At 42.4% G+C, this 23,907-nt stretch overlaps 2 protein-coding genes across 2 annotated transcripts in view; both read left to right on the top strand.

Annotated features, from left to right (window-relative positions):
* The window catches only part of LOC145414843 (crustacyanin-A2 subunit-like), a 54,839-nt gene extending 49,382 nt beyond the window's left edge, over positions 1-5,457 (top strand). Inside the window, exon 5 of the mRNA XM_080284268.1 lies at positions 5,374-5,457. Within this exon, the coding sequence (XP_080140394.1) occupies positions 5,374-5,457 (84 nt within the window). The remainder of the gene's footprint in view (positions 1-5,373) is intronic.
* A 405-nt stretch (positions 5,458-5,862) lies between these two features.
* mre11 (double strand break repair nuclease mre11) overlaps positions 5,863-23,907 on the top strand; it is a 36,568-nt gene continuing 18,523 nt past the window's right edge. The window contains exons 1-7 of the mRNA XM_080284258.1: positions 5,863-5,906; positions 6,280-6,380; positions 11,630-11,792; positions 14,379-14,518; positions 19,671-19,861; positions 20,401-20,608; positions 21,589-21,722. Of these exons, the coding sequence (XP_080140384.1) occupies positions 6,296-6,380; positions 11,630-11,792; positions 14,379-14,518; positions 19,671-19,861; positions 20,401-20,608; positions 21,589-21,722 (921 nt within the window). The 5' untranslated portion in view covers positions 5,863-5,906; positions 6,280-6,295. The remainder of the gene's footprint in view (positions 5,907-6,279; positions 6,381-11,629; positions 11,793-14,378; positions 14,519-19,670; positions 19,862-20,400; positions 20,609-21,588; positions 21,723-23,907) is intronic.

Here is a 23,907-nt window from a genome sequence, read left to right as displayed (position 1 = left end):
GTACTGCATGATCGCTTTTGCCGAGTGGAGGGTGATATATTAAACTGTCAATATCATTTTCTTGCCTAGTAAATATTAGATCTAGCACTGAAGGTACATCAAGTCCTCTTTTTCTGGTGGTTTCCCTCACATGTTGCGTTAGGAAGAACTCTTGTACGAGATCCAGGAGCTTTTGGTCCCAACAGCTTTCTTGGTTAATTATGTCTAGAGTATTCCAATTTATATTTGTATTGAAATCCCCAGTTAGTATAATTCTTTCTGGTGTCTCTTCCATTTTATGTAGTAATGATCTTAAACTCTGAATTGTACTCTCTGCCAGGTCCTCATATTCATCTCTTTCCCATGTGTTTGATCTGGGTGGCATGTACAAATTGGCTACAATTACTTTACCTTCAGATGTGTTGATCTCTACTGCAATCAGTTCTACTTGTGATGGTATATCTAGCTTTATTTCATTGACTTTTAGATTTTTCTTAGTTAATATTATAATTCCTCCTCCTTTTTTAAAATTTCTGTCTCTTCTCCATATATTGTATTCCTCTAAGTTTAGTATGTCATTGGATATCCTTGGTGTTAATTTTGTTTCAGTTAGGCATATTATTTGTGGTTCATTTTCTCTGACATAATCATTCATCTCTAGTAATTTAGATACCATTCCATCCACATTTGAGTACATCAACTTTATCATCATGTTTATATACTTGTCATGACATGGTTCTACTACCTTCCTCCTTTTTATTCCATCCTGTTTGTGTACCACTTTCGTACCTGCAATCCTATTACTTTGTAAAAAAATTTCTTCTTCTCCTCTTCTGATCTTCCCTCATTTTTTGTTTTTGCTTCCTCCCTTTTCTCTTTCAGTAATTCCAGTTCCTCTTGTGTTAGGCATCTTTTTATCCATACATTTTTGAACTCCTCTTTTTTCCATAAGATTCTTTGCATTTTTTAGTATCTCTTCCACAGTGTTTACACTCTGGAAAGTCACCTTTAGAGGTCTTGTCTTGCTTTTCTCATATTTCCCTAACCTTTTGTGTTCCTCTATGTCTTTACTACAGATTTCCTCTGATACTTCCTTCAGTAAGCTCATTACATTTGCCATCTCCTTTTTGTCTCTTGTGATCTTGTTTTTTACTTCTTCCTCTTCTATACCAGTGATTACTGTAGATTTGTTTATATCTACTGAATCTCTGACTAACTTTGGATTGTTTTAGATTATTCTTTTCACTTCCTTTTTAATGCTTTTTTCCTCCACCCTTGTTTCTAAGTCTTTCTTTACTTTCACCATTTCAGCATACGTGGTTTCCACATCATTTTTGTAGTTTTGCACAGCTTCATTCACCTGTGTTATCTTCTCCTCAATATCAGTGCTGTGGTCAATAAGACTGCTTACTTGCCTAATTGTCTCTGTGTCATTTTTTAACTCTTCCATAACACTCTCGTGATTGACTACTGTACTTGCCATTTCACTCATTTTCTTCCTAAGTGTACTCAATTCCTCTGTTAGTTCACTGATGGTTGTGTCTTTCTTATTGGCCTCTCTTCCTAGTTTTTCAATTTCTTCCTTTTGCAAGTGCATCTGCTTCTTTATTTCATGAATTTCATTTTTGAAAGCCATTTCTAGTTTGTTTACCCGTTCAACTAGTCTATTGTGGGTCTCCACTTCAACCAGTTCTTGGTAGAAATCATCATTTTGCTTTTTACCTTTATCCCTTTTCTTTTCCAAATTTGCTTTACTAAAGTATGTATCCATTTTGCAATACTAAAAGTGCAGAATATGTACTTACAATCCCCGTGTTGTTGTAGTCTAAACAAACCTCAGATGACTCAGCGTATTCTTTCGTCTTGCTTCTCTTTCCTGTTTGAACAAGTCTTGTTTAAACTTATTATTTTTTTCCTTTTAATAATGAAAAATCATTTAGTCTAACCTGGTACAGAGCTTGCGTCATACAAAGATACTAATTTAGGTAATACTACTGGCCGTGTTGGTTCGGTACGGAGCGCCGATGTAGCACATCCGGCTCAGTTGAATCCCTGTGTGTGTGTGTGTGTGTGTGAATAATTGCCAAAACCAACAGTGGAATCACTAAAGCTAATAACTGTTATGACTGAACCATATACGTACCCATAATTTTTCAACGATGTATGTAAAACGTGTAAATATATCATAATTATTAGTAGGACAGACCCTTATACATACAGTATAATCTTTCAACGATGATGTATAACTTTTATGCAAAATTAGAGTACATATAAATATACTCTATAATTATTTAGGATAGAACCATATACATATAATTATTCAATGTATGGTACAACTGTTATGCATAAATAACGTTAAAATTTGTGAATACTGATGCCTCATAGCAGGAGGCGTGCATTTTTAAATGCGAACTTAAAAAAAAAAAATAAAATCCGTCATCCGTTGCCAAATCCCTCCGCACCAAGCAACTTGTATCTTGTCTCCTATATCTAGTGGGAGACAAGATATAGCCGAAATCTTGTAGCTGGACCGTCGCGTGACTGTCCAGCGACAGATTTAGACTTTCCTGAGACAGTCGCGCAACAGTCTAGTGAAATTGTCGCGCGACTTTTGGTGGATAAAGTATCTCGGTGTGTACGTGACCCAGAGACAGTGTCTAGCAACTGTTGCAAGAGAAATTTAGATTTTTCTGAGACAGATGCGAGACAGTCCAGAGACAATGTTGCGCGACTTTGTATCTTGGTGTGTATGAGGCTTGATAGAACTAGCAACAGGATATATTTCTTAAAATACCCGCCGCCGCCGGACCACTCACCCCGCCACCCCCCACCCCACCACCGAGCCACCACCACACCACCCCCCACCCCACCACCGAGCCACCACCACACCACCCCCCACCCCACCACCGAGCCACCACCACACCACCCCCCACCCCACCACCGAGCCACCACCACACCACCCCCCACCCCACCACCGAGCCACCACCACACCACCACCCCACCACCACCCCAGGAGGACACCACGGCAGGGTTAATGACCCAGGACAAGAGGGTCAAATTGACACCTATCCCCGGAGCCCCTCTTCCCCGCAACTGTCACAACACCAGGTGAGCGACAAGAGGCAACGACCCTGCAGGCGGGGCAACCCTCGGCAGGTTCGGGGTGGGGCTGATCCAGTCAGTCCCAGGCAACACCGCGGTATGGCCACCGTACGTACCGGGGAAGGGGCGGTCACTGTACGCCCTTCAGTTGTTTCCCCCTGTGACACCGCCATCACGGCCACCGTACGTGAAGAGGGAGGGAGCGGCCACCGTATGCCCCTCAGTCACAGCCACATCTGGGGACGGCCTCGGGGCGTTAGTTATTGAATGCGCCCCAACTGGCAGAGAGAGGAATAGTGGAACCGCATTCATGGCCACCGTACGTGACGGGGAGGGAGTGGCCACCATACGCCCCTCATCCACTATTACCTCCTACGGCAGTAACGCCTCAGTTACTTCCCGAAGGGCAGGCAGGCCCACGGCTACGGCCTTAGTGCGTGCAAGGGTAAGTAGACCCTCGGCTACGGCCTTAGTGTGTGCAAGGGTAAGTAGACCCTCGGCTACGGCCTCACCACGTACCGGAGAGGGCGCTGCCCCTGTGCACCCCTCTCCTGCCTTTTCCTCATGTGGGAGTAACACCGCGTTCACGACCACCGTACGTGACGGGGAAGGAGCGGCCACCGTACGCCCTTCAGTTGCTTCCCAGCAGGTGGGCAGGCACACGGCTACAGCCTTAGTGCGTGAGAGGGTAAGTATACCCTTGACTACGGCCTTAGTGCATGAAAGGGTAAGTAGACCCTAGGCTACGGCCTCAGCACCCACCAGAGAGGGTGCTGCCCCTGTGCACCCCTCTCCTGCCTTTTCCTCCTTCGGGAGCAGCACCGTGTTCACAGCCACTGTACGTGACGGAGAAGTAGCGGCCACCGTACGGCCTTCAGCTGCGAGCCCTAGGAGTCACGAAACCGTGTTCACGGCCACCGTACGTGACGGGGAGGGCGTGGCCACCGTACGCCCCTCATTCGTGACTCCAAAGGCTCTCCCGGAGCAGGAGGTCCCTTGTGCGGCCGACCCCTTTCCTCTTGGCTGCGTGGAACACCCTTTGTCTCCCCACAGGAGCAATTCCCCGGAGGTGTTGGCGGAGTGGTGGCGTGGCCCAGTCCAAACCCTACCACTTACCCCTGGGAGGTCCCTGTCCCTGACGGACACCCGACGGAGGCGACGCCGCAGTTCACCCCAGATGGCGCTTCTTCCTGTAGGCGAACTCCCAGGTCTGGCCAGCAGTCCCCAGGCACAGACAACCCAGGTTCCCTCTCTCCTAGGCGCCAGGCCCGCCTCCTGCAGCTGTTCAGTCCCAGTCCCGAGGGCCACCCCACAGGTCGAGGCCCTCAGACCGGAGGGCCTCCCTGCACCCCATCGGCGCGGCCCCAGTGCGAGGGCCGCCTCTCAGGTCGAGGCCCCCAGATCGGAAGGCCTCCCTGCACCCCAACGACGACTACCACCCGGCCAGTGACGTCCCTATGGACAGTGCCCTGCCCCCTTCAGGAGGGCTGCCCGTAGGGCCCCTTTCTAACGCCCAGGACGCGCAGCAGGCGATACCCAAAGAAAATACGGGTACGTAGTGACCTTAATAAGACTAATATAGTGAACAATCACCACAGTAGTGTACAGTGAGAGAACAGAGTAAGGCCCGAATGATATATAAATGGCTATAGACATATTCAGTGCACAGTGACCCGATACCTGGCAGAACAGAAAAGACTATATACAGGAGGGCGTAAAGAAAACGTGGGTTAGAGCAGGTGCGTGCGGGGTTCATCAGAAACCTGTGACCCAGTGCTACTGTGCCTAAGTAACTCCCGCGAGTGACGCGACCCGCATTCTACCCACTTATGGTAGGCTACTATTCATTCCCCCCACTCCTGGTCACGTCCTCCCCAAGTGAAACGTACTCAGTACCCGAATAATATGCCAAAGCATATTATTCGGGTACTGTAATATTAGTACTAAATATTCCTGTACAAGTGAAGAGTGACTTACTGTGTGTAATCTTAACCACTGTATTAAAGGCTAATTCTGTGTTCCCTGTCTTTATACGTATCCAATATCTCTTTGTGTATAATGTCACGGTGTCAGAGTTAAGGTAATAGATGTGTTAAGGTGTACTGCTTGGTTTTTATGTCCTGTTCCTTTGTGGGTGCTTTAATTCCGGTCCGGAAAGAGGACCCCGCTCAGTAGCTGGTGTTCTTAGGACGAGAGGTCGAACTAGAAACACCCAGCATAACATTTCTTACTTGTGAAATGTAACGCCATCTCTTTTTGATGAATTCCTGTGCCCATTTTTGTATCCGCAAGCTGCACAGTGGACCATGGCGCTATATTTTCTGGATTCGTCAGCTGCTTTCAAAAACCCACAGGGCAGTTCAGTACAAAAACTAGGACATCAGATGTGGTGTAACATGGCTGCCGCTACACCAGCGCCGCCCTGGCGGCGGCTACATAAATTACACACACACACACACACACACACACACACACACACACACACACATATTTTCACTGTCTTTTAAACCAACTTGTACAAGAATCTGATATTCTCAGTATCAATTCTTTTGTAAGTAGCTGTCATAAATATGCCACATGATTTAGTTTGATAACGTTGAAAAATTCTTCTCAGCAGAGCACATACATAAAAAAAAAGAGATGTACCTAACTTCATACTCAAAAAGAAAATAAATGGAAAATGATAATAACTTACTGACTTTTTATTCAGAGACAAAATACTGTAATAACATTTATATTGCTGTTCCCTTATTGGTCTCCCGCCTCTTCCATGGTGGGCTCATCAGTGGCGAGGACGATCATACTTAAGTGGTTGGTGTTTTATAGTAAGTGACAGGTCTGGAATTGTATTTGACAATACTTCTTAAACATTTTTACCCATTTTCTTACCAAAGAATTCATTAAATATTTGATACTTGTAGAATTTTTAAGTGCTTGAGACGGATAACGGATCGTTCGTTCTTGTTATCTTTAGACGATTTCATCAAGTTTGGGTGAGACTTTTTAAACTAGGGTGAGCTCATGCAGCTTTCGTAAATCTAGGTAAGTGTACGGGTAGGCGTTTATATCATAAATCTTATTTTCTCTGCTTTTTCCAGTGAGAGTAATTTCATTTTTACACATTTCCACCTGTTAGGGAGTTTTCTCATCCTTCACAGGGGGTGGATGATGATGTGAATGTTTGCATATTTTCAACAGATAACAAACAGCAACGATGGGAGCCTCGGCCACTGACACATTCCGCATCCTTATAGCCACAGACAACCACCTGGGCTTTGCCGAGAAGGATGCAGAACGTGGTTAGTTATCACTGTCGATTATAATTATTTTTTATTATTGTAAAATGGTGAGTGAGTGAAAGTATGTCCCATTTAGCATAAATGAAAAGATTTTTGGTAGTTCTTATATCAGGATTTTTCATATGGGGCGTCCCATACCCCATCATTAGGTGGGAGAAGAGGTTGAGATGATATAAATTTAGCAGTTGCCTTCATCTGATAAGCCAGTGTTCTTTTGTCTCAGGAGGCTGTGTGGCAGCTTTTCCTTACTGATATATTTTTAGCATTGAACACTACCATATCGTTCTTTTCTACACATGTATTGTTGATCTTTTTCATATCAATTTAGGTTACATAAATGAGTGGGGGTTTGAGTTGGAGAAAGGGCAGCCTGATGATGGAGGACTTAATGGTTCTGCCATGGCCATCCATTCATGTAGTGTATATTCCCATTATGGTTGGATGCTTATTCCACAACAGGTGTGTCAGGGAGTTGAAGGCTTTAAAACCCCAAACTTCAAATAAGGTGACTCATTGAATCCCCACCTGTCATGAACCATCATTATTATTCTGCTGTACATTTCATGAAGTGGCCCTTGACTCCTTCAACCCAGTGACAGATTTTTCCAATTTACCTTAGCTCCACACTGACAATGTTACACACCTGAAGACAGAGCTCTAGTAGTGAAGGGATTAACTAAAGCTGTATCTAAATTCGACAAGTCTCTCTTAGGGTGAATGAAATCATAAGAGAGGTAGCAGATGCAAACTAAAGGTATGTCATCATAAGAAGGGATAAAGTGTTTACATTGGAGGTGTGGTCTGGTGTATAATGCCTCAATACTAACAAGGCATATGGGCCTGATGGAGTCCCTTCTGTTGTCCTCAAGAACTGTGCTTCTGTGCTTACACCCTGCCTGGGTAAATTCTTTCACCTTTGTCTATCAACTTGTACCTTTCCTTCTTGCGGGAAGTTTGCTCTCATTCAGCCAGTCCCAAAGAAGGGTGACCATTCCCAACCATCTACCTATCGTCCAATTGCTTTAACGTCCTGTATCTCAAAAGTTTTGGAGTCAGTTCTTAACAGAAAAACTTTAAAGCATCTTTCCTATCACAACCTTCTTTCTGATCGTCAGTATGGGTTCCATCAGGGATGCTCCACCGGTGATCTTCTCACCTACCTGTCAGACTCCTGGTCATCCTCCTTTCGGGACTTTGGCGAAAGCTTTGCCATTGCACTTAACATCTCAAAGGCTTTCGATCAAGTCTGGCATAAATCTTTAATTTCCAAACTGACCTCTTACGGTTTCTTTCCTTCTATCTGTGCCTTCATCTATAGCTTCCTTTCAGGTCGTTCTATAGCTGCTGTTATAGACAGCCATTGTTCTTCTAAATCTGTCAACATTGGTGTTCCTCAGGGTTCTGTCCTATCACCGACTCACTTCCTTTAATTCATCAATAACCTTCTAAGCTGTACATCTAACTCTATCCACTCATACACTGATGATTCCACCCTTCACCTTTCCATTCGATTCCCGCAACGTCCATCTCATCAGTTACTTAAACAAACAAGGGATGAGGCTATGGCAAACCTAATATCCGACTTGGCTCGTATCTCTTACTGGGGTAAAAATAATCTGGTTGTTTTTAATGCATCTAAGACTCAGTTTTTACACCTATCAACCCGACATAATCTTCCACAGGAGTACCCACTAATATTTAACCCTTTCAGGTCTCCTGGTCACTATAGTGGCTTTCTCAGTAGGGGTCTCCTATACCTCATACCTATTAATCTGGCCAGGCATGTATGGCAACAGTGTTCCTGCCGAGATTCTGATCGGCTGGAGGTGGTTGTTCGATTTTGTTGTTGCATAAACCGGTACTCTCTTTATTATCAGATGTAATATTGAATTTGTCGAAAGTACAGTCGTTAAAAGCAATAAGATATCCGTTATATACTTAACAACAATGAAATTTTCGTAGGAAGGTAGAGATATGAGTCAACAAAGTATTATAACAGTCCAAGTCAAGGTTAGCATTCGAACAACTCCGTTAAATCTCCTACACTCCGTAATATAACAGAAAATTAAGGAAACCTGCTAAATCTAGGCGTTGGTATAACACATTTAAAATTTGAGATCAGTCCTTACTGTGATAATAGAGGAGATACAATGAAATAGTTTTCCTTTAGCCAACTTTGAATTTCACGATTGTTTCAAACCTCCCTCCCCGCAGAACTTGTCTTTTCATTGGAATTTTTAATTATTCAGAGTTTTGGTATGTTTTAAAGGTGAGGACTGATCTTATAATATAAATGTGTATTATACCAATGCTTAGATTTAGCAGGTTTCCTTAATTTTCTGTTATATTAAGGAGTGTCGGAGATTTAAAGGAATTGTTCGAATGTTGACCTTGACTTGGACTGTTATAATACTTTGTTGACTCATATCTTTACCTTCCTACGAAAATTTCATTATTGTTAAGTATATAACGGATATCTTATTGCTTTTGACGACTGTACTGTCGACAAATTCAGTATCACATCCGATAATAAAGAGAGTACCGGTTTATGCAACAACGAAATCGAACAACCCCCTTCAGCCAATCAGAATCTCGGCAGGAACACTGTTGCCATACATGCCTGGCCAGATTAATTGGTATGAGGTATAGCCACTCCAGTGGCAGCATATTTAGGCATGAATGAAAACTGTTGCGTGAGGCTGGTGAATGAAATGAGGAAACGAGCTGCTCCCCAGACCCCTCTGCTTCCACCAGGCATGTGCAGATCACAATATTTTAGTTTAAACAGTCTGGAAAGAGCTAATCATGGTGGGGGGTTGGGCTGCACGTACTGGTTTTATTATACTGTTGATCTCGCAATATTTTTACTATTTTGGTATCAGACAGTTCATTTAGCAAAAGAATATTGTTTGCAATATATTTTTACTGCTCTGGAGGATACATAGCTCTCACGTCCCTGCTCCCTTTCATATCCCCCTTTCTCCAGCCCCCTACCTGTCACCGATTCCCCACCCCTCTACCTCCCACCCTTCTGCCCTCCACTTTCCCTCCAATGCTCCACCCCCCTACCTCCCATTGATCCTCCTCCCCTCTACCTCCCACCCCCCACCCTCCACCCTCCACCCTCCACTCTCCCTCCAATCCCCCACCCCCTGCCTCCCGCCTATGCACATAGCTGCCGCGTACAGGCAAATCTAGAGATTTCCGCGTTGTATGTCTCAATATTTATTCATTTCCTGGGTGTTAGAGTGTCTGATTGAGGGAAAATAATTACGGATTTTTGATTTTAGGTTTCTAAGGTTGTTTCTGTAGCCTTTTATACATGTACCATGCATTTATTTGTTACCAGGCGGACATATATGTGCAGCGAGTGTTGCCTTTTTCATTGACAAATGATTGTTAGTGTCTCCTTACTTTTTTCTGTTTTATATTTCATGAGTTTCTCATATTTCCTGGTTATACTTATAACACCGTCAATTTTGAGAAATAATAAATATTTGATCACCGTCTCTACTGCTGCCTGTAAGTACACAGGATGATATAGTTAGCAACAATAAACTAAACATACATACAAAAGGCAAGCTCCTCACCCCCACAGCCTTGTACAGTACTAAGGAAAGTAAGAGAAAAGTAAAATAAATTAGTCATTAGTAACTATTAAGTGATAGTTTTATATGGATCTTGTGACTGTTTAGTTTGTTTTCTGTAAAGAAAACATCTCAAGAATCATTCACAAATCATGTGAGATATAATTTACATATATTAGTGCACTGTTTTTTTATGGAAAAACATGGAAACAAACAATGCAATCATGTCGCCTATGCACCAAGAAATCACCTACCCACTGAGACGGCAATACTCACCATGCTACCACACACCACTTGCTAAGCAATTTCCCATCATTTTTGCAGCACTTGTATAGTGAGTAGAGCTCTAATGTCTTTTAGGCAGATGTGTATTACTTCCTTGTGCATGAATATGACATTTTTTTCTTTTTTTGCAAACCTTGACTTTTTGAGACCTGAAAGGGTTAATAATATCCTGCATCATCCTTGAACATGCTTGAGGTTTCATTCACTCGAGACTTATCTTGGAAAGATCATATTGCATCTCTTGTAAAATCTGTTTCCAAGAGATTAGGCGTGCTAAGCCGACTCCGTACCTTCTTTACCCCTGCACAGTTGTTGACTTTATACACGGATTTTATTCGCCCCTATGTAGAGTACAACTCTCATGTGTGGGGAGGCTCCCCATATACAGCTCTTCTCAAGAGGGTGGAGTTAAAGGCTTTTCGTCTCATCAACTCTCCTCCTCTTACTGGCTCCCTTGAACCTATGTCTCTTCGCTGCAATGTGGCATCTTTATCTCATTTCTATTGCTATTTCAATGGTCGCTGCTCCTCTGAACTGTCTGCTTGCATCCCTCCATCTCTATGATGAGCGCATAGCGCCTGTCTAACAACAAACTCTCACCCCTTTTCTGTCCAACTCTCTAATGCAAGAGTTAACCGTTACTCCCAGTCCTTCATTTATGCAATAGGTCAGCTCTGGAACTGTGTCCCTTTGTCAGTATTTCCTATTTCCTATGATCTCCAGTCTTTCAAACGCAATGTGACCAGGCATCTCGAAATGATCGGATCTTGAATTTGGCTCTCTTTTGTATTTTTTTCTTTTTTTTTTCTTGGAAGGAACAGTTTGTGGGCCCCTGGCCTTTGGTTCCTTCTTTCTTGCATTAAAAAAAAAGAAAAGAATGGTGGCACTCTGGCAAGCATCTGGTTGCACTCAGCTTAATTATGTGGACCAAGCAGCCTTGCCCAAGACTTCTGTGCACCTGATGTGGAAATATAGGAGGGGGTAATGGATGGCTGGATGAATGGTTAATGAGGGGATTTTACCTTGATAGTCATCAGAAAGATTGTTATGTAGTAAGTGTATTGAAGGGTGTCTTTTAAGGGAAAAGTGTATATAGTTAGATACACAAGGAAGAGCCAGGATTTCAAGGGCATTTTGAAAGATGTGTGAATGTTTGACCCATTTCATTTGGCATGTTGTTGATAGGCCTCCCACTTTCATTTTTTTTCTTTCCTTGTATGTAGATTGAACTTCATCCCATCTTTTGGTGGTGGAAAAAAAGTCAGAATGGTGATAATATTTCTGGATCCTGTTTCACAGTATGAGAATAATGGAAAGATAATGATGATAAAAAAAAAAAAAAAAAGCATTGCTAATTCCTGTTATTGACTGTCACAGCTAATGACAGCATGGACACCTTTGAGGAGATGCTGGGCATTGCAGCAGAGAAGCAGGTTGACTTCATCCTGCTGGGAGGTGACCTTTTCCATGAAAACAAACCGTCCCGCCAGTGTGTGGTACGATGTATGGACCTCCTGCGACGCTACACTTTTGGAGACAAGTGAGACACCACCATAGTGAGGACAAAGAAAAAGAAAACTTAGAAATTAGGGTCATATTCTTTGATCCTGGTATTGCCTCCCCCCCCCCTTTTTTTTTTTTTTTTTACCAGTTCATCTTAGCATAGACATTCTGAACCAGAGGATTTAGATATCACTTTCAAGCCTCTTTAGTATGAGAAGCCTAAGTTGAATAAAATCATTCGGTAACAGAAAGAATAAATAAAAAGGAATTCACCTAGATACAGGTGTTCATTGGCCTAGTAAATTATGTGACATCTCTTCCTTAGCGATTTATTCTGCACACTGCACTTCAGTATTATCTATATAAAATTGTTCAGGCCTAATGTGCGGAATAAATCACCAGTAATGAGGTGATACAAGCCCCCTGTGCCACTAAGAATCATCATCATCAGGACCTCCTTTCCCACCCCAGGGCAGGGTGAGAAGTAGCAGCATCCAGGCAGCCCAAGTTTGCCCAGTCCAATGGGGCACACTTCCATCCACTCATCGTTCAAACCCCAAGAAACCTGGCTGTATGTGATACTGATTTTCAGTACATACATAAGCGTTATTTTTATTTATTCATTTATTTATTTAGTGGTAGGTGGTGGCGACCATCATCCACTCACTTGATGTAATGCTACCTCTTTCTTCCTTAGCCTTTATCATTCTTTTTCTGTGCCTGGCCTCCTCTCTTCCTATTTCTCCCATCTTTCCTGTCACTTCTTGTTGCATTTCTTTCCATTACAGGTGGCTTTACATTGAGTGACAAGCCAAATGGTTTCCTGTAAGCCAAGAAACTATTTACAATGCTGGGTGATAACCATATAACCGAGCCATACGTGCTGTGTACGTGTCAGCAAGTGGGTTGGTGGAGGGTTAGTGCCCTTCCCTGTAAAACAAATAACTCAGAGTCAAATGTCCACTCCTTACGGGATTATATCATCTGGCAATAGATAGATAGATTTATTTATTTTATTTTTTTTATGCGCTGTGTCCCCTTTTTTCGATAATGGCTTAGGCATTGCCGCTGGGTAGAGGACTTAGGTTTGGACTGTGTAAAACTGTATGACCAGATGCCCTTCCTGATGTCTACTGGTGACCCATGGGTGGACTCGAACCTATGACCCTTCGGCCAGAGGGGAGTGCTCTAACACGTTGAGCCACGGCTGCTACAGAAAATCGCTAGGTGACAGGAGGGTGTTATCTCTCTCAGTAGGGCAGCTCTCCGGGCGGGGTGCCAACTCTTGATCCTTCAGTCTCAAGTCAGGCGCTCTACCACTGCTAAGTGTCAGTGTTCCCCTAAAATATGACCTGCAGTATTCAGTGACATTCAGGTTCCCAGTTGGACTACTAGGTGAATGGGGACGTGGGGGAAACAGACTTTGTCCAATGCTCTGATCAGCCCCAAATATTGAACTTGAGTTTTTCGAGTTGTGGGCAGGACACACTGACCCATGTACCATAGATTCCATTTGCAGTGAAGATGTGAGAGAATATTAGGAGTTTGATATAAAAACCAGTAAGAGTCAGTGCCATATTACCCCCTTTAAGGTATAGGGCATCATGTAAGTTTCTGTAGTCCAGTATACTTCATTTAAAGGTAGATGACCAGGCTTCTTCCCTTTGGTGGCATGATGTGATTAAAAAGCAATCCTCTTCAGTATGACATCATTTTTTAATTTACAGTATATTTTATGTTTAGCATTTACTTGTATGAATTTTACATTTAATTCTTCCAGACCTTTTTCATTAAGCTTTGGGGAAATTTGTAGTGACAGGATTAAAAACAGTTAACCACTTCACAAGTTGATGTCTCTCCCTAAGCCGATTAAAACTGCATGATAGTATTGTATCATTCGTATCGTATCATCTTTAAAGGCTCCAACATACTTGCATGCATCAGCCTTGGTAACCTGATGGCAGCTTTTCAATTCATTCCATTATCCCTGAGGTCACACTCTATGACCTCGTCCCAGGTCTTTTTCAGTCTGCCTCTCGCAGTCCTGCCCCTGACATTCACACTTCTCACTAGCTGAGTAAAATGTACACTACTGGAGGCAAGGGGTTAATTGGTGTCTTTTTCTTTATGTTTTTGCCTTCAGTGATAGATATCCCTCAGAACCTTAATAGAATCATGTGATGGTAGCAAGAATAAAAAAATATTACACCTCATTGGAGGGAAACAGTTAACCAGTTGAGTGTAATGATTTATTTATTTTTAATTCTTACTGCAGCCATATTTTTATACAAATTTTCAAGAAAATTTTGGTAGTCAAGGGTATTAAAGGATATAGAAGTACAGTATCTTACTTTTACAGTTTGAATATTTGTTCTAGGGTGGGAAAGGAGGTCCAAATGATGATGATGATAATACAGTATATAATGATGATAATGGTTGTAATGATATGGCCTATCGTGTCTCAAAAGTGCCAGTTTTTTGTAAGAAATTCACTACTGCTCAACACATTGGTACAGTTTTACAGTTTCAGACCAAAAAATAAAAGTGTCTGGAGATAGGAGGAATAAAATTAATCACCTGTCACTGGTGTGTAGGTGTTAATATCACTTGTTGTCCCCTGCAGGCCTGTGTTGTTTAAGTATGTTAGTGATCCAGCAGAGAACTTCAGACACTTGAAAAATCCAATGGTCAACTACTTGGACCCCAACCTGAACGTGGCCATACCTGTGTTTTCCATACACGGCAACCATGATGATCCAGCAGGTGAGAGCAAATGCTCCCCCCCCCCCCAACCTCTCTCTCTCTCTTTAAAAAAAAAAAAAAAAAAAAAAAAAAAAAAAGCACAAGGGACAAGCCATTCAGCTGTATATGCTGGGTGAATTTATGAAACTTGTTATTTCTACTGTTAACCCCCTGACTGTGAGGGATTCTTCCTGATCAAATTATGATTGTTTTGCAATAGCCTGAATAAAATTTATCTATCTGTCTATCTATCTATCGCCAGAAGCCTTAATCCTGTACGGGGTGGCCACAAACAAATCGCCTCCACGTCACCCTGTCCCCCTCCATTTCATTGCCCTGCTCCCAACTCACACCCCCTTCTCTCATATAGGCTACCTCTCCACTCCATCCCTCCATCTCATCCTCAGTCTTCCCCTCCACCTCACTCATATACTGTACACTCTTCTCATTAGTCTCTCACCCTCCATCCTCTCCACATGGCCAAACCACCTCAGTGTGTTCCTCCTAATGTTTCCTATCACATCCACATCCACACCACAACACTCCTTTATATCCTCATTCATCAGCCTGTCACTCCATGTGACTCCACAGGCTCCTCTTAAATAACTCATTTCCACTGCTCTCACTCTTGACTTGTGTCCTTCCAACAACGTCCAAACTTCACTTCCATACGTTAGAGTTGGTATCACAATACTGTCATGTACAGTAGTAATTTTTTCACTTCCATGCTCACTTCCCTGTTTCTTATCACTGCTTTCAAGGAACCAGCAACCTTTCTTCCATGTTGTACCCTTTCAAGCACTTCACCCTCCAAACTTCCATCCTTACTCATCACATTACCCAAATACTTAAACGTACTCACATTTTCCATTTCCTCACCATCCAACCTCACTGTGCATTCACTGACTTCACCTCTCTCAAAGACCATCACTTTATTCTTCCATATATTCACTTTTAGATTCCGTTTCTTACACACTCTCCCAAACTCATCCACCAAGCCTTGCAGCTCCCCTTCGTCTTCACTTAACAACACAGTATCATCTGCAAACAACAGTACAGGGAGTTTCCAAACATTATCCTCTCTCACTAAGACCACTTCAACATCCACTGCCCTACCTTGTACCTCTTTTATTACTCCATCCATGTACAGATTGAACAACCATGGAGACATGACACATCCCTGTTTCAACCCAACCTTCAAAGAGAAAAATTCACTCAGTTCACCATCCACATGCACTGCAGCCTTAGCACCATCATACATACTCTTTACAGCATTCGTCAACTTCCCATCTGTTCCATATATTCTTGATACTTTCCATAATCCTTGTCTATCCACCCTGTCATATGCTTTCTCCAAATCCATGAAGGCCGGATAAAACTTCTTTCCCTTCTCTAGAAACTTTTCCACTAAAGATCTGAAAATGAATATCTGATCCATACAACCTTATCCCTTCCTAAAGCCTCTGTGTTCTTCTCCAACTAATTCCTCTGTTATTTCCCTAACTCTGTCAATAAGTATCCTACCATACACTTTTCTTATTACACTAAGAAGACAAATGCCTCTATGATTACCACACAGTTCTTTTCCCCCTTTTCCTTTGTACAAGGGAATAATTATACCTGACTTCCAATCCTCCGGGACTCTATCTTCCTCCCAGGCCAATCTGCTCATCTTCCACATCCATTCTACTACTATCTCTTCCCCCATGCTTCAGCATATTACCACACACTTCATCAATTCCTGGGGCTTTCCCCAATTTGCCTTTCTTCATTGCTTCCACAACTTCTATCCAACTGATTTTTTCCTGTCTTCTCACCTCCCTCCTTCTCCCAGCCATTCCCCAGCCACTTATACTCGCATTACTTCCAATACTTGCATTACTTCCATTCTCTATGTTCAATAATTCCTTAAAGTGTTCTCTCCATCTGCTCACTTTTTCTCCCTTCTCCACTAGTAATCTACCATTTTTATCTTTCACTCCCCTGCTAACTTCACTTCCACCCTGTCTTACTCTCGTCACCTCATTCCAGAACATTTTCTTACAGTCCCTCCACTTTACACTCAAATTCCTTCCAAATTCCTCATCCGCTCTCTTCTTACTTTCTCTTACTAATCTTTTCACTTCTCTCTTCCTTTCTATATATAACTCTCTTCTGCCTCTCAACTTCTTCCACGCCCCTATTTCTCATCCATTCATTGTATGCTTTCTTCCTTTGTGCCACAGCCTGTCTCACCTCTTCATTCCACCATGCTGTTCCTTGCACCCCCTTCCATCTTCTCTTCACCCCACACACTACATCACATGCTGCACATATTTCTTCTGTGAATATCTTGCACACACCTTCCACATCCCCCATCTGCTCCAATTCATATTTACCCAATCATTCCTCCACTTCTCTCTTATATTCTGCCTTTTTCTCATCCTCTTGTAACCTTTCCACTCTCCTTGCAACTACTCCTTCCTCCCGTCCTTCCCTTCTTCTATTTCTCCATCTTACTTGGATCTCGATTCTGGCCACCACCAAGTAGTGGTCAGAAAGTTCACTCCCCCAACCTCCTTAAGCTCTTGCATCCATTGCACATCTTCGCATCCTTTCATCCACACACACATAATCAATCATTGCTTTCCTTTCCTTCAGTTCACCACCCACCCTTCTCATCACTCGCCATGTATACCTGTGGATCACTTTGTACCCCCTCCCGACACAAATGTCCACTAACGCACTGCCATTCTCATCTATCTCAGCAGGCACACCCCACTCACCAGCTATTCCGTCCACCTTCACATTCCCTACTTTACCATTCATATCACCAATCAAAAACACTCTCTCATTCCTTCCAAACTTCTCCATGCACACTTCCACATTTGTCCAGAACTCTTCTCTCACTCTGCTTGCACGATCTTGCGTTAGCGCATGCATGCACACAATCGCCCACATTTGTATTCCAACTTTCAATCTTACCCACAATCCTTGAGCCAACTGATCCATACTCTCTTATGTTCTTCTTCCATCTTTTACTCACAACAATACACACTCCTTTTGCCCCCTCATTCTCACCTACTCCTGCACATATACCCCATCCATACTCCCATTCTCTCACACTCTGTCCTCTCCATTTAGTTTCAGTTACTCCACATAGGCTACATCCACTTTTGCACCCTCAAGCACCTGGACAATCTCTCTCTCTTTCACCTCATCATTCGCACTTCTTACATTCCATGTTGCGATCCATACCATGTCCTTTGTCCAGCCCTTGGTCGTCATAAAATAAAATACGGTATATAAATGAAGCTCAAGACTTACCAGTTTATTTCTGCATTTGATGTAGTACATTGACCAGGTTACACCTGCATTTGATTGATTTATATTCACTTAATTGGCCCATATGGAGTCTGTGTTAATTTTAAAAAGTCATAAATAACATGGAAGAGTATAATGAGGTTTATGTAATACTGTATATGAGGTGCCACCCAAAAGTTTCTGAAATTTGAAAGCAGGGCAGAAACTGCTTGTCGTACAGTGTGTGGATGCTGGGTGGCAGTACACACACCCTTTATTAGTGAATCAAGTGGCATTGTGCAGAATGGATGCATTTGCTGCATGTGTGTGCTTTTTTTATCATTGTGTTTGGGTCAGTTTGCAAATTTTGTGATTTAAAAAATGGAGGATGCGCAAGAGCAGCGTGTGTGCACTGAGTTTTTGTGAAACTCAGGAAGAACGCAGCAGAAACTCATAAAATGTTAATACAAGCATTTGATGACGATGCTTTGGGGGTTATACAAACCTACGACTGGTTTAAGCATCTTAAAAACAGATGAACGTCAACAGCCGACGATGCACGTTCTGGTCATCCTTTCACCAGTTCAACTCCTGACAATATTGGCAAAGTTCATACAACCACCCTTGAAGGTTGCAGGACAATCCACGATGTTTGTGACATTATTAACCTGTCGTATGGAACTTACCAACACATTTTGTCTGGCGACCATTACATGGGACATATTGCTGCCAAGTTTGCCTCAAGGCTCCTGATTGATGAGCAAAGGTCGCATTGCATGGAGGTCTGCACGGAGCTCAAGTAAATGACCAGAAGTGACCAACTTCCTCTCTAGTGTCATTACTGGTGATGAAAGCTGAGTTTGGAGGTATGACCCGGAAACCAAACAACAGTCATCTCAGTGGACGAGCCCAGCCTCACCCTGATCAAAGAAGGCATGTCAGGTCAAGAGCAATGTGAAGTCATTGCTCATTGCATTATTCAGCTTGGAGGGCATTGTTCATAAGGAATTTGTTCCTCAAGGACAGACCATCAGTGCCTCAAGGATAGACCATCAATGCAAAGTTCTACTGTGAAATTTTGAGATGGCTTCAGGAGGACGTGAGGCAAAAATGTCGATACAAGTGGCATACAGACAAATGGGTGCTTCACCATTACAGTGCACCCACGCACACAACCCTTGTTCTTCTGCTGTGTTTGGCGTAAAAAACATGCCGGTTGTCCCCCATCCCCCTTATTCACCAGATTTGGCCCCCTGTGATTTTTTGCTCTTTCCAAAAATGAAAATCTAACTGAAAGGACTAAGATTTGACACTAATGAGGAGATCTAGGAGGAATTGCAAAAGGTTCTGAACAACCTGATGCTCAGGTTCTTCCAGAATATGTTTCAAATGTGGGAGAAGCGCTGGTATCAATGTCTGCATGCCCAGGGAGACTTCTTTGAAGGTGATTAGGACGACGTAAGCTTTTTTCCCATCCTTAGTCTAATTTTGGGAATTTTTGGGTAGCACCTGATACTTCACTATGGCGAAGGTGCCTTGAGGCCTGTTAAGTTGACAAGACTTTGACAGTGTATAGTATGTGCAGGGTATTAAAAAAAAAAAAAAAAAATCAGTCCCATTCCCCCCTCCCCTCATCCACTTCAAGGCTAGGCTACTGCAGTCCAGTGCATTTAAGGGAAGATGACTAGGCCACTTCCCTTGATGGCTTTACATGATTTGAAAAACCTACAGCCACCTCTGGGAGGTAGAACCTATGGAGGGCATCACGGGACTTGAGTGTGGTAACCACTTTTAACACATTTGTTTGGTTGATGTTGTAACCACTTATAACACTTTTGTTTGGTTGATGTTGTAACCACGTGTAACACTTTTGTTTGGTCCATGGTTGCAGGTCTGGGCCAGATGTGTGCATTAGAGATGCTGTCCACGGCTGGATTGATCAACTACTTTGGCCGCACCAATGATCTGAAGGATATAATTATCTCCCCCATCCTGTTGGAGAAGGGACGCACCAAACTTGCACTGTACGGTCTTTCTGCCATCAAGGATGAGCGACTCTTTCGCCTCTTTAAGGAGAACAGGGTGAGCAGAATGCAACTGCATGTTGTATGGTTAACATCCATGGTTTATTCCTACCTTCTACCCTTACCCATTGATGACAGAAAGTTGTAGCATGAGTTTCACACTGAACCAAGACCTGTTGGTTAATCACAGTACTGTATGAGTAACTGCGTTGCCACAAACTTGTTCATGCAGTCTAGCAAAGCTGCAAACTACCACCATAACCTACTGCTGGACAGTACAGGTAAAGATGCTGTAGTCAGGAGAGGATTTAATCAACCCCCTGCATACTACAGTTAACAAAATGATGAAATAAAATGGCCTAGTAGTAGTCTGAGTTAAATGAAAAAAAATGTCACTGTACCGAAGGGAATAATATGTACTCATTAGTAACCCATGGACTGCTAGAATTTTTCTTGAATGAACAAAATCATGTGGTGTTAGTTTAGATGCAGTTCCTTGGAGTACAAAAACTAAGAGGAATATAATCATTTGGCAACAGCAAGAATAAAACACAAATTTTGTCTTGGGATTGAAGGTGTTGATGTTTACTCTGCTAGGTAAAGATGCTGCGCCCAAAGGAGGACATTGACGGGTGGTTCAACATGATGTGTGTCCACCAGAACCGCACTCGCCACGGCCCCACAAACTACCTGCCTGAAAACTTCCTGGACCCGTTCCTTCACTTGGTACTGTGGGGCCATGAGCATGAATGTCTACTTGAACCACAACAGAGTTCAGATGATTCTTTCCATGTTACCCAGCCTGGTTAGTACTGTAGTGTCAGTCTCTCTATCCGTCTGTGGTTTTGTATGCTATGTCTGTCTAATTGTTTATATATCTACTGTATATCTCATATGGTTAGTACTTTACTGTCTGTGTACTGGTATCTGTGTGTGTATCATTCTTTATACTGTATCTGTCTGTCTCTTGATCTCTTTATCTGTCTGTCTCTCAAGTTTAGTAGTATAGTGTCTGTGTATTTTTCTTTCTGCATAGTGTATCTGTCTACATATATATCAGTTTTTTAGCCAGACTCCTTAATCCCAGAAGGGGTACATGTGTCAGTATTACAAGGATCTTTCAGGAGGGAAGAGAGAAAGTGTACACCTTTCTGACTACATATAGAAAGACCAACCAGTTGGTAAGGTGGGACTCACATATTTTATATTATTCTAAAATCACTCATTCCCATTTGTCCTTCCTTTAAAAGTGACAGAAGAAGAAAGAAGAGAAGAATGAGGGAAAAGAGATAGGAGAGAGGGAGGGAAGTAACAAGAAGGAAAGGAAAGAAAGAAGGAATGAAGGAGGAAGAAATGTTACAAGAAAAGGAAAAAAGGGAGAAGAAAGGAGAAAGAAAGAGAAGGGAAACCAAGATTTGCTACTGCTAGTGAAGTCTATCATCATGGGCACATTTGGATGAGAGGGGCAGAGTGTAATCCTTTCTGGGTGTGATAGTAGTGCTCTCTCTCTCTCTCTCTCTCTCTCTCTTAATGCCTCAAAAATCCATTGTCTTATGGGCATGCTGGTAATAGTTCACTCTCCATCTTGGTTTCTCTTTTCTCGTTTTTTAAATCCTGCGTCACCTTATTCTTATATAGAAAAGTCAGAATGATGATGATACACTTGGGATGGTGATTATCATGTTATATTGGTGATGATAAAGGCTGGGATAATGGCAATGATGATGCAGTAACAAGGTTAAAAGTTGGAATGATGATGATGATGATCTGCTTGTACCCCCCCAGGCAGTTCAGTCGTCACGTCGCTATGTGCTGCTGAGGCGGAACAAAAACATGTGGGTCTTCTCGAAATCAACCACAAACAACAATTCAAGATGACACCCATCCCACTCCAGACTGTCAGGCCATTTGTATTTGAGGTGAGACACAGCCACCTGTAGCAAGTCATGCTTATTAGTTTCATTTATTTATGTTTCTTTTTACATGTTCCTTGGTGATAATGAGCAGAAGTTTTGCTGTGTTGTGCTGAATTTTTTGGAAGTCTGTGAGTGTCATGCTTTGAAGGTAAATGCCAATAAGAGTAAAGTGTTGGTTGAGAGGGAAGGTGACTCCCATTGTAATGTCCAGGCTATTGATGAGTGATTTGAGCTGATGAGAGTTTAAGTACGCACGTGTACTGATAGAAAAGAGATGTGCGGAGGAAGTGGAAAGAAAAATGGAACCAGGAAGGAATGTGGCTGGCTCTTGACAACCTTGATAAGAAACAGGTTTGTGTGTGGCAACTGTGAGAGATGGTATGGCATGAAAACAAAAAGTCATGGGTTAAAGAAGAGATGAGGTTATTGAGAAATATGTTTGGCATGCAGAGGGTGGATAAGATACGAAATAAAAGTGATTCATGAAAAATGTAGTGTAATGAAATCTGTGAACCATAGAGCTGAATAGAGCATGCTCTTGTACAGTCATCTGGAGAGAATGGGTGTAAATAAGATAATGAAAAGGGTATATATGAGTGAGGTTGAAGGTGGGAGGTGTGCTAAGCCAAGAAGAAGGTGGATGAATAGATTAAAAGAATGTGTAATAAAGAAAGTTATGGAGGTTTATCAGGCTTCAGAATCAATTACAGATTTGAGTAGGTTGGATGAATTTTGTAAGAACTACATGACAAGGGTATGGTCACCCCCACCCCCCCTTATTTTTTTTATTTTTTTATTTCTTTTTTTTTAATAATAGTGTTGACTGATAGGCAATTATGAAACACGTGTGTAAATATGTGCCTGTGAGGTAGAGTCTGGATTCTGCAGGCTTTAATGATGAGCAAATGAGTTTATAGCTCATTGGGAGTGCTGTCGGTTAGTTCTCCCAGTATTTATTTATTTATTTTTTCTCTAGACCCTGCCTCACCCACCTGTAGGAAGGAAAGTAGCATGATGATGATGATGATGAAGAGAATGACTATACTCATTTTTTTTTATGGAGGGGAAGATGCACTTGACAGGTTGGAGATGATTGGCTAAATGCAACATATATCTGAGGGGAGAAAATATTTGAGTAGTAAATAAGTTTCAGTTCATATTACCTGGTATTTACTTTGATATACCATACATTGATGTTACAAGGACATGTTGCGTTCAGCCAATTTCACCAGCCTGTCAAGTGCATCTTCACCTTGATAAAAAAAAACTGAGTATATTGGAGATTGGGTTATTATGAAATATATGTGGAGAGTTTATGTGAGTGAATTGGAGGGGGGGGGGGAAGGGGGAGGCAGAGGATGAGATGGAGGGATGGAGTAGAGAGGTATATGAGAGAGGGGAGTGTAAGTTGGGGGGAAAGAGGGGAGTGCAAGTTGGAGTGAGGGCAATGAAATGGCACGGGACAGGGCAACATAGAGGCAATTTGTTTGTGGCCACCCCTTACGGGCTTGAGATGTCTGGCTATAGATAGATAGATGGACATGGAGTGTGCAGAGTGGACAGGATAAGGAATAATGTGATTCATGAAAGATGCAGTATAAGGAATCTTGTTAATAGGATTGCAGAGAGTGTGCTTAAGTGATCATATTGAGAGAATGGATGTCAATAGAGTTGTGAAAAGGGTAAATGTGCGTGAGTTTGAAAGTGCAGGGTTGCATGGTACATGAAGTTGGATGGACATGGTAAATGAATGTGTGAGAAAGTGAGGTATGGAGGTTGATGAGACAAAGAAACTGACATAGAATTGAGGTGGATGGATGATATATATGTAGTGGTGCTTGTGGCATAAGTTTAATACCTGTTTTTTACTTGATTAAGGCATCTGGCAATAGATAAATAGATTTTTACTTGATAGTCATTGCATTGACTTTTTCATATAGGTAATGGGAATCATGTTTATTTTTAAGTGTGCAAGTGGTTATGCCTGTGAGGAGTCAGGATTCCAGGGACTTGAATGGTGAGTGAATGAGTGTAGTTCTTACCTAGGATGATTTCTCTCTGTCTCTGTCTCTCTCTCTCTCTGTTGCTTCCTTCCTTCCTGGACCCTACCTCACCCCATGTTTAAGTGGGAAGAAATAAGAAAGATGTTGATGATGATGATGGTGAAGTGAGAAGAAGAGAATGAGGA

The sequence above is a fragment of the Coenobita brevimanus genome, chromosome 13 (genome assembly GCF_032717465.1).
Source record: "Coenobita brevimanus isolate Jiangsu-jjx chromosome 13, ASM3271746v2, whole genome shotgun sequence".
Lineage (NCBI taxonomy): Eukaryota > Metazoa > Arthropoda > Malacostraca > Decapoda > Coenobitidae > Coenobita > Coenobita brevimanus.
The sequence above is the reverse complement of the archived record's forward strand: the minus strand, read 5'-3'. Positions and strand labels throughout refer to the sequence as shown.